Source organism: Telopea speciosissima, chromosome 8, assembly GCF_018873765.1.
Source record: "Telopea speciosissima isolate NSW1024214 ecotype Mountain lineage chromosome 8, Tspe_v1, whole genome shotgun sequence".
Lineage (NCBI taxonomy): Eukaryota > Viridiplantae > Streptophyta > Magnoliopsida > Proteales > Proteaceae > Telopea > Telopea speciosissima.
In genome coordinates, this window is record NC_057923.1 from 5,988,574 (window position 1) to 6,002,698 (window position 14,125).

A 14,125-nucleotide genomic window follows, 5' to 3' on the forward strand; every position below is an offset into this window, starting at 1 on the left:
GAGTTTGGTATGATGAGAATGATTGACGATCCATTAATGGAGAGGCCAGAGGTTACGTCGAAGCTCGTGAGAAGAGCTTAAGGGATCTATGCATCTACATCACAGAGTGAGTTTGGGCCATGGAGAAGAGAGATCTGAAGCTGGGAGAAATCGATTGTATCGAAGAGAGAGTGAAGGAGAGATGGCATGGTGAGATTGGTTTCAGAGATGGCGGAATCAGAGAGGATTTGGGCTTGGAGAGTTTAATCATGGCCATTGGGTGTTCTTACCCGATATCATATCTCCCATCTCCCATTATCCCCATCTTCATTATTTTAGTCTCCCATTATCTCCATCCTCATTGTCTTCCATTATCTCCCATCTCCCATTGTCTCCATCCTCATTATTTTAGTCATTTAACTTGTATATATGTACCATTGTATTACGACAGAAATAACAAGACGAATGAATCCATTTTGGGATACTCATTTTTAATAGGGGTTTAATGACCGAAATAAAATAAGAACTGGGAGAAGAAGAACCGGAGGGGTATTCGGCTATGGAAATGGTTAGGGATTTGCGAGATGGAAATGGTTTCTGTCAATGGGTTTAGGTTGAGGTGTTGACGGAGATAGGGTGCGATTATCGCAGGGAGAAAATGAGGAAGGAACGAGATGGGTTGTAGGTGATTTCAGGTTTGGTTAAATGGGAAATGGAGAGGGTTTCACCAGAGAAAATAGGGATGGCAAAGCTCGGTGGTCATGGCAGGGGTTGAAGCAAAAATGAGAAGCGGTTGTGGTTGCTATTCTGTGATGGTCCCCTGGCTTAGGGAGACAAGCTTCACCGTCTCAGTCTCCCTCTTTTTTTCGCCATTTGCAGACGCCGGAGAAGAACTTGGCAATTTGCAGAGGTCGGAGATGTTCCAAATTTTTTAACACCTCATCTGCAACCACCGCTCCTGGCATCATGCGTCTCCGCCCTCTTTTTCGGCCTCTGCAACCGTCCCAAACACTCTCAAACTCTATTTTTTCTTCCAATATTTAATTTATCCAAAAGGGTATTATAGTAAACTCTTAACACCATAAGGGTATTTTGGTCTTTTATGAATTTATGGACTGCTAACATCATCACTTAACAGGTTCACCTTAACGTATGGAATGGATATTTCGTCCGTCTTATGGGTCCGTAAGTAAGGTTTTAATAAATAGGGGAACTACAAGATAGGTGAACAAACCTCAGAGGGTCTACTAGATGTTTACTCTTTTTTTTTTTTTTGTAAAACGATTTTCATTCAAATAAAAGACATGGGTTACATAAGGTTTCAATACATCGTGTTAGAAACCAAGGAATGGAATATAGTCTAGCTATCTTACATGTCATTGACAAGACCCTCCGAGCTAGAAAATGGTTAAAACAAGTAACTTTCCTAGGAATATAGCTGTTCAAACAGCCAAAATGAAAACCCCCAACATAGTAGGCAACACGGAGTGGACACGTGTCAAAAACCAGTCCGGTCCGCACAAAACTCTTTGGCCATTTGCCACCTGTACTGCACTAGCAACCCGTACTATAGGTGGGTTCGACCAAGAGTCTCTCTCGGCAACACTTCCAACTCCGGCACCGACAAAGGCAGCAAGTCTTCCAACTTCGACACTTGACAATGGCAGCACAGATCTTCAAGAAAGATAGCTTTCGGTATAATACTTTGGATGTCATGACCGAACTAACGTGAATGGAGGGACAAATGATGAGTTCCATCGAGCATCCCAAGCAGATATGTGAAGCAATGTCGCAAGGCGGTGAGGAAAGCTTAGATCTAGTAACATAGATCTCCCATATCGAAGATGCAGAGAAGGATAACGGGAAAGAGAAGACAAAGCATAGAAAAGTTACTTTTGGGAAAAGCAAAAGGTCAATTTTGAAATGGACCGTAGGATTCGTTTTAGTCAAGTGGCGACCATTGAATAAGGAATTGGTGGAGTTGGAGGGGTGTCAGAATTGGAGGAGATAAAAATCCTCCTCTCACTCTAACTCAACAAAAAATAACTTTTAAGGGTAAATAAAAAAATAGTGAAGTGAATTGTTTCACTCATTATAGTGACAAATAGAAGGACCCTTATTTTTATAATGTCTTACAATATAAAATCAGAAATTTTTTTAATTTCTTTTTTGATAACATAAAATTAGAAAGTTGACCAGTGATTTTTTTATGAGGATTTTTTTTAAAGGGTAATAGAACACTACCCTGGTCATGTGAAAAGCGTGGTGACCACGCTCAGACACAAAAAACACTTGGAGCGCCTAGAAATTCTCAGGGCGCTTTTTGTGTCTGGGCATTGTCGCAGGGCTTCGCGCATGATCGGATAGCGTTCTTTTCTCCTTTTTTTTAAATAAGAGATATGTTCTGTCTGGGAACATGACCTACGCCAGTGTTCCCTTGTGTCTTATCTTCCTTTCCCTATGAAATGACATCTTTGCCCCTATTGGGGGAGGAGAGATCGGCTAAGTTGAATTCGACCAAGACTTGAAAACGGTTACTACTCAGGTTTTTTTTTTCCTTTTTCTTGACACCTATACATAGCGAAAGTATCAAATGTAGCGAAGGTGACAACATAGATGATAAGGTTGATTCTTTTTTTTTTTTTGCTTGGTAAAAATGGTAAGGTTGATCCACCACATCATATAGCTGAATTCTTTTCCTTCATGTGTGTATTTTTGAACTCTCTTTATTTTTCTTCTTCTCCTCCTCCCTAAACCCCGCAAAGGCAGAAGTCTCATGCTTTGTGTACGCCTTTTTTTTTCTTCTTTCTTTTCCTCCCCAGACCCCGTAGTAACGGGCCTCGTGCACTAGGTATGCCCTTTGTTTTTTTATATATAAAAGAACACACATGGTTAAGAAGGAGAAAATGTGTGTTAAAAAATGTCAGAAAAGAAAGAAAGTGTAAGAGGACATATAATACCAACAGTGTGTGTACGCATGCGTTATAGTGTTCTTAACAAAGGAAATCAGCTTCTTTCGTTTGCTGGTTTTGTAATTCCAATGTGTTATAAAGTATTGTGGGGAAGAACAATTTTTTTTCATTTAACATCAACTCCCTTACCATTGTATTGCACTACAGTATTTGAATAAAGTTTGGAGCTTGGAAGGACCACATTGTGCTTGGATTTCAAGTCCTAAAAGAAAGTAATATCCAAAGCTAAAGGGTCATATACTCATGCTTTAAGAGACTAAAGATGCCAATTGAGTTGAGTTTCAACTTCCCAAGAGCAAAGATACACACACACTTCTTGAAAAAGAAGAGGTAAAGAAAGCAGAAATCCACTGTGGGACCCACAAAAGGAGTGGATTCCATGTGAGTGGCCCTGGAGGGTCTTGGACGGTACTTGTACAAGGACATGATCCGATCTCTATTACGACCACGGAAATGATAGCGATAACCACAAGTTCACACCTACGAACACCCACACACCCAAGCAGAAACTATGTATATACTAATGCATGTTTAGCACTCAATATCTGAAGTGTAAAGATCCATCTCAATCCTCAAATTTTGTTGCCTATAAAAACATGAACGAAACAAAAGAGGGAAAAGCTGTAAAGCAGACAAGAAATCTCTTATAATAATCAAAAGCAAAGGGAGATAAAGCGTAATTAGTGTAATCTTCAGGGATGGATTCTCTGCAACTATTGCAATTTTTGGCCAGTGTTGTCCTCTTCTTGCTACATATTTCTTGCTTCCCTTCCTAAGAGGCCAAGAATAAAAACAAATCAAATTATTCGAATCAAAGCTTTTTAGGTTTTCTAGTCTTGGGCCCTTAGTCGGTAAGGGGGCATGCATATCTCATATTCTCATTCTAAATCCTGACAAAGGTAAGTTTGAAAATGATACTCCAAAAAACTTTTCCTGTGACAAAGCATATTCCAAAATGAAAAGATAGACAGTGTACACACATGACCCAACTCATTCATCACAGAAAGTGAAGGGTTTAATGGAGAAAAGATGGCTAGGATGTTGGAACCACAAGAGAAACCTGTAAATTTTGTTTAAAAGATAATAGACACAAACACAATACCAAAAGGATGGTTTTCCTTTCTCATCTCTAATGGCTCTCTCATTATATTTTCTGGTTTTGTTCCTGCACCTAATACCTTCTGTTATTTGTCAAGTTAAAGGTATGTTCTCTCACTGAAACTGAAATGAAAATATCACCGAACAGCACACACACACACACACAAATTGGAAGATTACCTTTCTTGATTTTAGAGTATGCCAGAGAACAAGATGGGTTCAAGTTTTTTTTTTCAAGAATGATTAATGCAACCACCAACCACTTATAATGAAAAACATGAATGAAAATTCTTCCTTTTGGAACTGATACATGGATTTCCTACTCTGCAAGTACTGCAAATTTGTGAGAATATAAGCTTTGTTTATGACCTTAAAACAAATTGCAGAGTTTGTCAGCATAGACTGTGGAGGCACAAGTAATTACACTGACCCAAGTACAGGACTAGCATGGGTTTCAGACACTGGATTCATTAGACATGGTAAGGCAGTTGACATCAAGAATCCTAATGGAGACAGCCCACAGTATCAAAGAAGGAGAGACTTTCCTGCAGACAGAAACAAGTACTGCTACACTTTGAGCACAACAGAGAGAAGGCGATATCTTGTCCGAGCAACGTTTCAGTATGGAAACTCGGTATCTGGAGATCCATACCCTAAATTTCAGCTCTATTTGGATGCTACCATGTGGTCCACCATAACAGTTTTAGATGCTTCAAGAGTATATGTTGAGGAAATGATTATCAGGGCAACTTCCACTGCCATTGATGTGTGCCTGTGTTGTGCTACAACGGGCTCCCCTTTCATATCTACTCTTGAATTGCGCCCCTTGAACCTTTCACTGTATGCCACAGATTATGAGGATAGTTTCTACCTAGCAGTTGGAGTCAGAGTAAATTTTGGTGCTCTGAGCAAGGACCCAATTAGGTATGTGCATTTAGAAAATTTATATATGAATGTTAGAATGACTTGCATACATGATGCAAACAGACTCAGCAAAAGAGACTTTCATGGCACCATTGAAGTATACTATAGACAACAAGAATAGCCCACTATTTCACCATCATAAGATCAATTCCATACCTAACAACAGGGAATACAAATCTGCTTTTTCATCCAAGATCAAAGTTGTGACGCCACGCTACGCTCCAGTTTTCTCAAAGAAATCTAGAACAACTCTAGAGAGCACTGCTTCACAGGAGACATCCATCAATGAGCTATATAAACAGAGGATCCAGTTCACCCTTGTTATTGCATTTGATATAAATAACAGATATTTTATTAATTATTTGATTTACATTCATCAGGGTAGAGGTGCCAAGATTATTTTCTTTTCTAACAGGTACCCAGATGATCCTTATGACCGAATATGGGAATCAGATCTAGATAAAAGGCAGAACTTTCTTGTTGGGGTGGCTCCTGGAACAGAAAGTATCAGCACCTCCAAGAACATAAAAATAACACGGGAATTCCCACCTATTAAAGTAATGCAAACTGCAGTTGTTGGCACTCAAGGCAGACTCAGCTACAGGTTAACCCTGGAAGGTTTCCCAGCTAACGCTCGAGCTTATGCATACTTTGCTGAGATTGAAGATTTGGGTACAAATGAGACTCGAAAGTTTATAATGCAACAACCTCTGGTACCTGGCTACAACAATGTGATAGTAAATATTGCTGAAAATGCCAACGGCAGCTACACTCTTTATGAACCCAGCTACATGAATGTATCTCTGGATTTTGTACTGTCATTCTCATTTGTCAAGACCAGAGATTCTACCCGTGGACCACTCCTAAATGCAATTGAGATCAGCAAGTATGTACAGATTATCCCAAAGACACAGAGCAATGATGGTAAGTCAACTTGATTTCTTTGGTTGTTATCCCTAAAGTCAGTCAGCATTGCTTTAAATAGGGAGTGATCTGGGTGCACCACACATCCTTCCCAATTCTAGCGACAAAACCAACCATCCTTGCTACCAATTCTGTTTTCCGGCAAGATTCTAATTTTTCATCACTCTTGCCTTCTAGTTTTGAGTCTTTTGAAAAAAATTTGCAGGTCACGTCTGCCCTACAAGGGTATCAGTCAAATTCTTCTACAAGCACCATTTGCAAACCGTATACATAGTCCAAACCATGTTTGATGACGACAACCCATTTGGAGAAACCATGCAGCTCAAAGATTCAGGAACCTCCGCTTACCATTTGTTCATTGATGCCATTGCCACCAAAGATATCGGCGAGGGTGGCTCAAAGATTCAGGCACCGTCGCTTACACTTAATTATTTGGGGCATTGCCTCCCAAGGTATCCTCATTGATCCTTTCACCTCCTTCCGTGTTCAGATGTCCCTCCCCGAGATTGACCCTTTCACCTCCATCTGGGTTTACAGGGACAGTTTTGTCCATAAGATTGGGGAGGAAGTGGGGTGCACCCCCTTTACTGTTATCGACAGTTTTTCTTTTGTTACTTCTCTATGAAATCAGAAATCTCTCTGTAAGCTGATGAATGATATTGTTCTCAATTTGAAGTGATGACTCTGGATGCCTTCCACTCCATGCCCCCTGGAAGTGATTGGATTCATGAAGAAGGTGATCCCTGTATCCCAACTCAATGGGAATGGATAACCTGCAGCTCCAGCACTCCGCCAAGAATTACAAAACTGTATACCTGCTAGCCTTGTATTTGAGTTATGAAAATTCTCATCAATGCAGTTTTTTGTCATAATTGCATGTAGAAATCAAAGGTCCACAAAGGGTAGAACAGAACAAATTATGGATGATAGGCCCATCTTTTGACGGTTTGACTAGGAGATCACATAGACAAGATTAGATTAAACTGGATCATCCTACGGTCCACCATAAAATGACTGTTCAAGAGACCAGATGACAAGAAGCTTTAATCAGCCCTTTGGTTGGCTGGTGGCCCAGGAGATCTACTAAATGAGACCCATCAAATGGTGGTTCCTTCTATCCTTGCCTGTGTGAAACTTATAACAGTGGTTTAAAGTGTCATGCTGTGAGCCACAACAGGATGCTTTGTAACCATGTCATCATGCCTGGAGGGTTACAAGTTTGCTTCAGTTTAATGCATTTGTCATTTTACTTATTTGCATCATGTTGTTAATTTTCCCTCTAATTTAGAATCCCTCCCTCCCCCAAATTGCATTATATTTGAAAGAGGAAACTGGTTCTAGTCATTAATTTCTAACTTGTGGGATTCAACCAACTTTTTAACAGTGCATTATCTGAGAAATATTTGACGGGTAAAATCCCAGATAAGCTTAAGCACTTGGATGGTTTAACAGAGTTGTAAGTAAATTCTTATCTCTACATGAATCATTCTTCGGCATCCCCTTCTCTTCCTTCTCTTGATTCTGTCTCAACTGACTTCATATCCGGTTTCACCACTCTGATTTCTACTTTGATCTCTTAGGTGGCTGGACGGTAACTCCTTAACTGGATCAATCCCTGACATAAGTAATCTTCTAAATTTGACCATTGTGTAAGTTTTTTCAATTCATCTTGACATTTCAGAAGTGCAACCTTGCTGTAGAACATTATTTCATCCCTCTTCTACTTGGTAAACATGCAGGCATCTAGAGAACAACAGACTGACCGGTCCAATACCTTCTTACCTTGGAGATTTGCCAAGCTTACGTGAATTGTATGTAGTAAACCAGCAAAATATTTTCATGATAGTCAAAACTTGAAAGTTTAAGGAGAAATTTTACTTTGTATAGTTTCTCTTGTATATTTCTGCTAGCCATCTCAGACTTTTCATAGTCCACCAGTCCACCTCATACCAGACATAAGCACTAACTATCAAATACTTTTGTGGCAGATATGTCCAGAATAACTCTTTAAGTGGGGAAATACCTTCAACACTGTTAACTGGGAATTTGGTATTCAAGTAAGTATGCATATATCAGGTTTAGAAGCAGATTTGGTTTCAGTTCGGTTATTTCCCTGCATCCGAAAATGATGTGTCCATGTGTGTTTTTCCTGCATCCCAAAATTTTTTCCTGTGTTATATACTCAAAAGTTACTTTACCATGCAGCAAGTCATTTTATAACGGACCAGATCTTGTAGTAATTACTCCAGAGGGAAACAGTTTATAATGACGTATACCATTGATTGTACAACTTCTAATAGTCAACTAACTCAATTTTTTTGGTATTTTAGATAAATAATAAGATTTATCCAGCTATCTAGGTATCTAATTTTTCAGAAGAGATTTCAATATCTTATGCAATAATAAATGGACGAGAAATTTCTAAAGATTTACAAAAAACAGAATCAGATATTGTTACATATATGCCAACCGATATATGAAGGTTCTTTCGTGAATAAATCTGTCAACATTATGCAGACAAAAGAAGAATGTTTTCTTTGAACAATATATATGAAATATGATTTCAAAACCAGGATCCTACAAGACACACAAAGATCACTATCAGACAGGAATTATTATAGTATCAACAAGAACTTCTCCACACTAATCTCTCTTATTACAGTGGTCACATTACAGTTTTGACAATCTAGAATCAATATTAAAATATGGTACTTCTACATGCAGCTATGATGGCAACCCTGAACTCATTCAAGGAGTGCAGCACAAGAAGAATTTTAAGTTGATAGTTGGAACTTCAGTTGGAGTATTTGTGGTGTTTGTAGTTTTCATCCTAGGGAGTTTACTACTGTTATGTAATCTTTGGAATATGCCAGCTCAGGAGAAAAGTAATGACAAATGTATGTACCCTCACCACTTCCCCCGACTTTCTTTTTAAAGCTCTGCTCCACTAGTTGCATCTTCTTCTTCTTCTTTTGGGTGAATTTTAGGTAATTCTTTGCACACAATATCCAAGCCTTCAACTTCCTATTCTCTTGTACATGGTGGGTCATTGATGGTTGAAGGCCCGGATGTGGCTTACTACATCACACTCCCTGACCTAGAAGAAGCTACTCACAATTTTTCCAGAAAAATTGGGAAAGGAAGCTTTGGACCTGTCTATTATGGAAAGATGAAAGATGGAAAAGAAGTGGCAGTCAAGATCTTGGCTGATGCATCTAGCCACGGAAATCAACAATTTATCAATGAGGTAGGCCCTTATTCAGGCTTTCTTTAAATTATGGCAATGTTCTTGGAATCTTTGGAATGTCAGAAATGAACAGTATCCATCCTAACCATATATGCTTACCCTCACATTGCAAGTACATGTTATTTAAGTTATAACCCGTTGAACCAGCATATAGATGATTGGAATTTCTTTACAAACTATCAGTTCATCTTCTGAGAGTGGTACACCAGAAATATTTCTTTCCACCATGGTCAAAGTCATTTTTGAAGAAACATTGAGGATCCCCATAGTTGGTCAGCATCAAACTTCTTTTGGATGGCAGTGAGATATTGAAATTTTAGATCCTCAAAGTCTTGGTTTTTGAGACTTTCAGCACCACAGGGAAAGATATTTATCATGCACATGAATGGCAGCCACTAAGAAGAGGGAGGGGACAAAAGAGCAATACATTCTCCATGCTAATGAAAGGCATGAATTCATGTCAGAGAAATGAATTTCTCTAGAGTCTAAACATCAGATATATCTAAGATGATAAATTTGAAGGGGAACCACAAATAGTACTTCTACTGCTCCATGCATCATCAACCATCACAATGCTTACTTAAAATGGAAAAGATCAGCAAAAGCTTCAAAAGACAACTAGAAATGGGTAGAAGTTTTGTATCAAGAAGGGTACCAATTCTGTAGGGCCACAAGAAATAGGCAAAATTGGAGAATTTCCAACCTGATGGAGAATTACAAGATCGGAGAATGCCATGTTGCATTATATGGATGGGTGAGTTGGCCAAACAAGGAGTTCCAAGTTTTCTTTGTATCAAGGATTTTCTCCTGTACAGGTCCCTGTTGTTGGGAGTTTTGCATTCTGATCACCAATTCCCTGCATTAGTGGTTGGACTGTTAATTGCTTTTGGCACATTCTCCATTTTGGAGCTATCCATCAATAATAAATCTTGTTCTTAATCCTATATGACAAAACCATGTTTCTCAGAAATGGAAGAAGAAAATGTATGTTACTTCCAGGCCATAAAATGACAATTATTATAGATAAATATTGAAATCCACTGGGTGACTTGGATATAAATAATGATCTCTTTGCAGGAAGAAAGGATATATGGTCTTCTTAGAACCTACAATAGACCGACAATTATTCAGCGTCGATGCCTAAAAACACCACACTTGCTATGTTGAAACTTGAAAGTAATGTAATAGATAACCAGACAATCATAATGTGGTATCAAACCTGGAAATATCAACCTGGACAGCGCGGGATCTGGTTGTAAAATCAGTCTCCATCGTACATAGTAATAGGCAACATTGAGAATATATTCAGTTAACCCTGCCAGCTTTCTTTCACATGGTCAACCAAGTGACCCTTTTGAGTAAGCCAGGTATTGATTGGCGCTGTAACAAATAGAGTATAGATCATATAATCTATTATCCTATAGATATATTATACATCACAAGTAATTTATTCTATCATATATGTAACATAATGTAGTATATTTGAAGTCTGCCAATTGATTTATAAGTTATATTTTTATAATTTCACCAGGTCAAGTGGTCAACCCTGTTCGAAATGAGGCGCAGTACCTAAAATGGGTTAACACTTCGGCCAGATTTTATAACAATCAGCGGTATGACAGGTGTCACAAAATTAAAAGGAAAAAATAGTAAAGTATGTCAGAAAGTAACAAAAGTGCAGTAAACAAATAAATGTTCTATTTGTAACTCATATTGTAATAAAGGGTCAGCAATTTGGCACATGCTATCAAAATTATACAGCATAAGATAGAGAATAGAAGAGTCAGTGTTTGTGTCCAACATAAAAATATTATGATTCATGAAGAGAGATTGCTTTAATAAATTTTGAGGAGTTTCTGTCCAGCTAACAGGTCAAAGAACTCATCACTGATTCAAATGTCGTAATATAATTTCAGGTTGCCCTCTTGTCAAGAATTCATCATAGAAACTTGGTTCCTTTAGTTGGATACTGTGAGGAAGCCCATCAACATATTCTAGTTTATGAGTACATGCACAATGGATCTCTGCAGGACTACATACATGGTATGACCTTCTAAACTAGATTAGCTACAACTCATATTTGTGTTAATATAATTGCAGACACAATTCTATTAAAATACATAACATAATCTGCTGAGCAGATTCTGTTGACCAGAAGCACTTGGACTGGCTCTCCCGTCTTTCCATTGCAGAAGATGCGGCTAAAGGTTTCTTACAATACTTCTACACCTTTTATACAACAATTAGTTTTGAGATTTATAATACAGCCAAAAACTTTATAGTGTAATTATGATTAGGCCTTGAATATTTGCATACCGGGTGCAACCCAAGCATCATCCACCGGGATGTCAAGACAAGCAATATTCTTCTTGACATCAACATGAGGGCAAAGGTGTCAGATTTTGGGCTTTCAAGGCAAGCTGATGATAATCTCACCCATGTGTCAAGTGTTGCATGTGGCACAGTTGGCTACCTTGATCCTGAGTAAGCATAAGTTACACATGCTATATTAGAAATTTGTCATTATGAACTTGGCTTATCATGTAATTTCTCTGGCAGGTACTATGCTAATCAACAGTTAACTGAAAAGAGTGATGTTTACAGTTTTGGGGTTGTTCTTTTGGAGCTGATCTCAGGAAGAAAACCCGTCTCAGTAGAAGAGTATGGTGCTGAATGGCACATCATTCACTGGGTACGCCTCTTTCCAATCTTTGATTAAAGCGTAGAGATTGTTAATAGGAGGAACTTACAGGCACTGATTCTCTGAACTCTTAACTAGAACAAAATATATTTAGTAGGAGAAACAAATGTGTCAAGTCCAATAAACTTGTTCTTTCCCAAAGAATGGAAATAAGACTACATCTATGGGTATCTCATGGGCGTAGATAACAAAGACTCCATTCCTGTGTGGCTCTACCAAAGCTGCACTAACTGCCCACTAAAAGGTACTAGACAGTACTACAGCAGGAGATTCAAGCATATGAGTTTAGAGGGATCAGTTGAACATCTATAGATTTCAAGATATGTATAAAGTACAGCACACCATGCTACATGAGATTCTTGGTGGGACACTAAGCTATGGCTTTCCTTTGTTACACTATCACATCACCAGCCTTTTAACATCATCAAATACAGTGATCAATCCATGGTAACTATGCAGAGCCAATAGGATAATTGGAAGCTCAACAGAACCAATAGAACAAATTACATGGTTCCATGCAATGTTTAAAAAAATACTTGTCCGCTAACAAACACAAGAAAATTCCTAGATATGCATGAAATACAGCAGACCGTGCTACATGATGTTCTTGATGGAACAGATTAAGCTATGGCTATCTCCAGAAAATGATCCCATCAAAATTCCTTTTAGAAACTTGAAAGGAGTAACATGAGTTCAAACTTTTTTTTTCGGTAAACAATGAGTTTAATCTTGAGTCATAACTGAAAGTCAAAGAAGTGGGTCTTAAAAGAGCTCAATACCCCAAGGAGGGGAGGAAAAATATATTTGTAATCAATGACACATACAACCTCAATTAAATTAGAAGCAATAGCCGAAAAGCTATAAGGGACTCCTGCCATTTTCTTCTCTCTCCCCCCCTCCTTTTTGATAGGTATCTTTTCCTTTTTCTTTATTCTTCGCATTCTTGCAAGTATATCTTTTTATTCTTCACATTCTTGCATGTATATCTTTGTTAAGATTGGGAATGCAAAAGATTAAACAGTATATAGCATAGACGGCCAAAAGATGTGCTTGAAGGATACAAATTGACAAAGAAATGGCATTAATACGAACTAGAGCTTCAAATTCTTCACAAAATAAACTCAATATTCACTTGATAATCGTAAATGTCTATATAATAAATCATCATCTATCAAGCATAAAGGTTTGAAATGCTATGATGACATTACCTATGGATAAAAATCTCCATCCATTGGAAATCTTATCCAGTGCAAGTGTCTTGTCCATTCACAATCTGCACAACAATCCCCAAATACCAAAATCAAATTGGAATAGGATTATCAAAATAAGGGTTAATAAAGTAGATAAGATCCAAAAACCAGGTCATGTTCAGCGAAAATTTGTATGGCAGGTCACCTAAATTGTCTAGTACACCTGCTATTGAAATAAGTGAACCAATGGGGCAGATCAACTAGTTGAAAAAATGTAACGCAGAGAACAAAATATTTTGTTCAAGATACGTAGTAGATATTTTGCCAGTTTGCCCATTTATCCAGTAGAGTATCGTTCAGTGCTACAACTTATTACATGTGATAAGAGAGAGAGAGACATCCAACATGGATGTCATCATGTATGTTTTGGAGATTATATGTCTTCTGAAGTGCAGGTTTAAACAAATGCACATTTCCTTGAATAGGCTACAAAATGCTCCTTCTTCGTGTGTGATTCTAAATGTAAATCGTTCATATTCAAACTTTAGTATCATCTGGTCACATGTCCCACATTTTTTGCAACCATTTTTTTGAGTTGAAATTACCTGACAAAACCAACTAAGCTCTAACCATCAGAAAAGAACACTTAACGATTGAAAAACTGACATAAGTTGAAATCGTTAGCAAACAATCAATTGAAATTTATTGTTTTGCAGGCAAGGTCATTGATTCGTAAAGGGGATGTGATGAGCATCTTAGATCCTTCATTGGCAGGCGACATTAAAATAGAGTCACTTTGGAGGATAGCCGAGGTTGCAATCCTTAGTGTTGAGCCACATGGAGGTTGCAGGCCAAAGATGCAGGATATAGTTTTGGCTATTCAAGATGCAATTAAAATTGAAATGGAAAGGCAGAGAAATTACACAAGATGCTCACGCTCTCGGACAAGGCAATCTCCACACATAAGTTTACCATCAAACTCTCTAGAAACTGATATCTCTAACTTCTCTGGTGGTTGCACTGTCCCATCTGCAAGATAACTGTATAGTTGGATGCATTGACATATATATATAGCAAATCATGCATTATT

The 14,125-nt window shown here is 38.1% G+C and overlaps 1 protein-coding gene across 2 annotated transcripts; it reads left to right on the forward strand.

Annotated features, from left to right (window-relative positions):
* The first annotated feature begins 3,931 nt into the window (after positions 1 to 3,931).
* On the forward strand, positions 3,932 to 14,125 carry LOC122672755 (probable LRR receptor-like serine/threonine-protein kinase At1g67720). 2 transcript variants are annotated; one of them, XM_043870232.1, is made up of 15 exons: positions 3,932 to 4,153; positions 4,436 to 4,973; positions 5,389 to 5,897; positions 6,574 to 6,706; positions 7,282 to 7,353; positions 7,478 to 7,546; positions 7,637 to 7,708; positions 7,886 to 7,954; positions 8,622 to 8,794; positions 8,885 to 9,144; positions 11,061 to 11,187; positions 11,286 to 11,351; positions 11,442 to 11,628; positions 11,704 to 11,836; positions 13,752 to 14,125. In XM_043870232.1, exons 1-15 carry the CDS (start codon positions 4,084 to 4,086, stop codon positions 14,073 to 14,075), a joined length of 2,802 nt encoding a protein of 933 aa, XP_043726167.1. In that variant the 5' UTR covers positions 3,932 to 4,083; the 3' UTR covers positions 14,076 to 14,125. The 2 variants fall into 2 exon arrangements, with proteins under 2 accessions (XP_043726167.1, XP_043726168.1); XM_043870233.1 differs by having other exon boundaries at positions 3,934 to 4,153; positions 8,622 to 8,782.

What these genes read in the sequence shown, in the direction of transcription:
- LOC122672755 (XM_043870232.1), top strand. Translation starts at nt 4,084, where the DNA reads ATGGCTCTCTCATTATATTTTCTGGTTTTGTTCCTGCACCTAATACCT. An exon ending in TTGGATGGTTTAACAGAGTT is followed by an intron (nt 7,354 to 7,477) that starts GTAAGTAAATTC and finishes TTGATCTCTTAG; the next exon opens with GTGGCTGGACGGTAACTCCT. An exon ending in CTTCTAAATTTGACCATTGT is followed by an intron (nt 7,547 to 7,636) that starts GTAAGTTTTTTC and finishes GTAAACATGCAG; the next exon opens with GCATCTAGAGAACAACAGAC.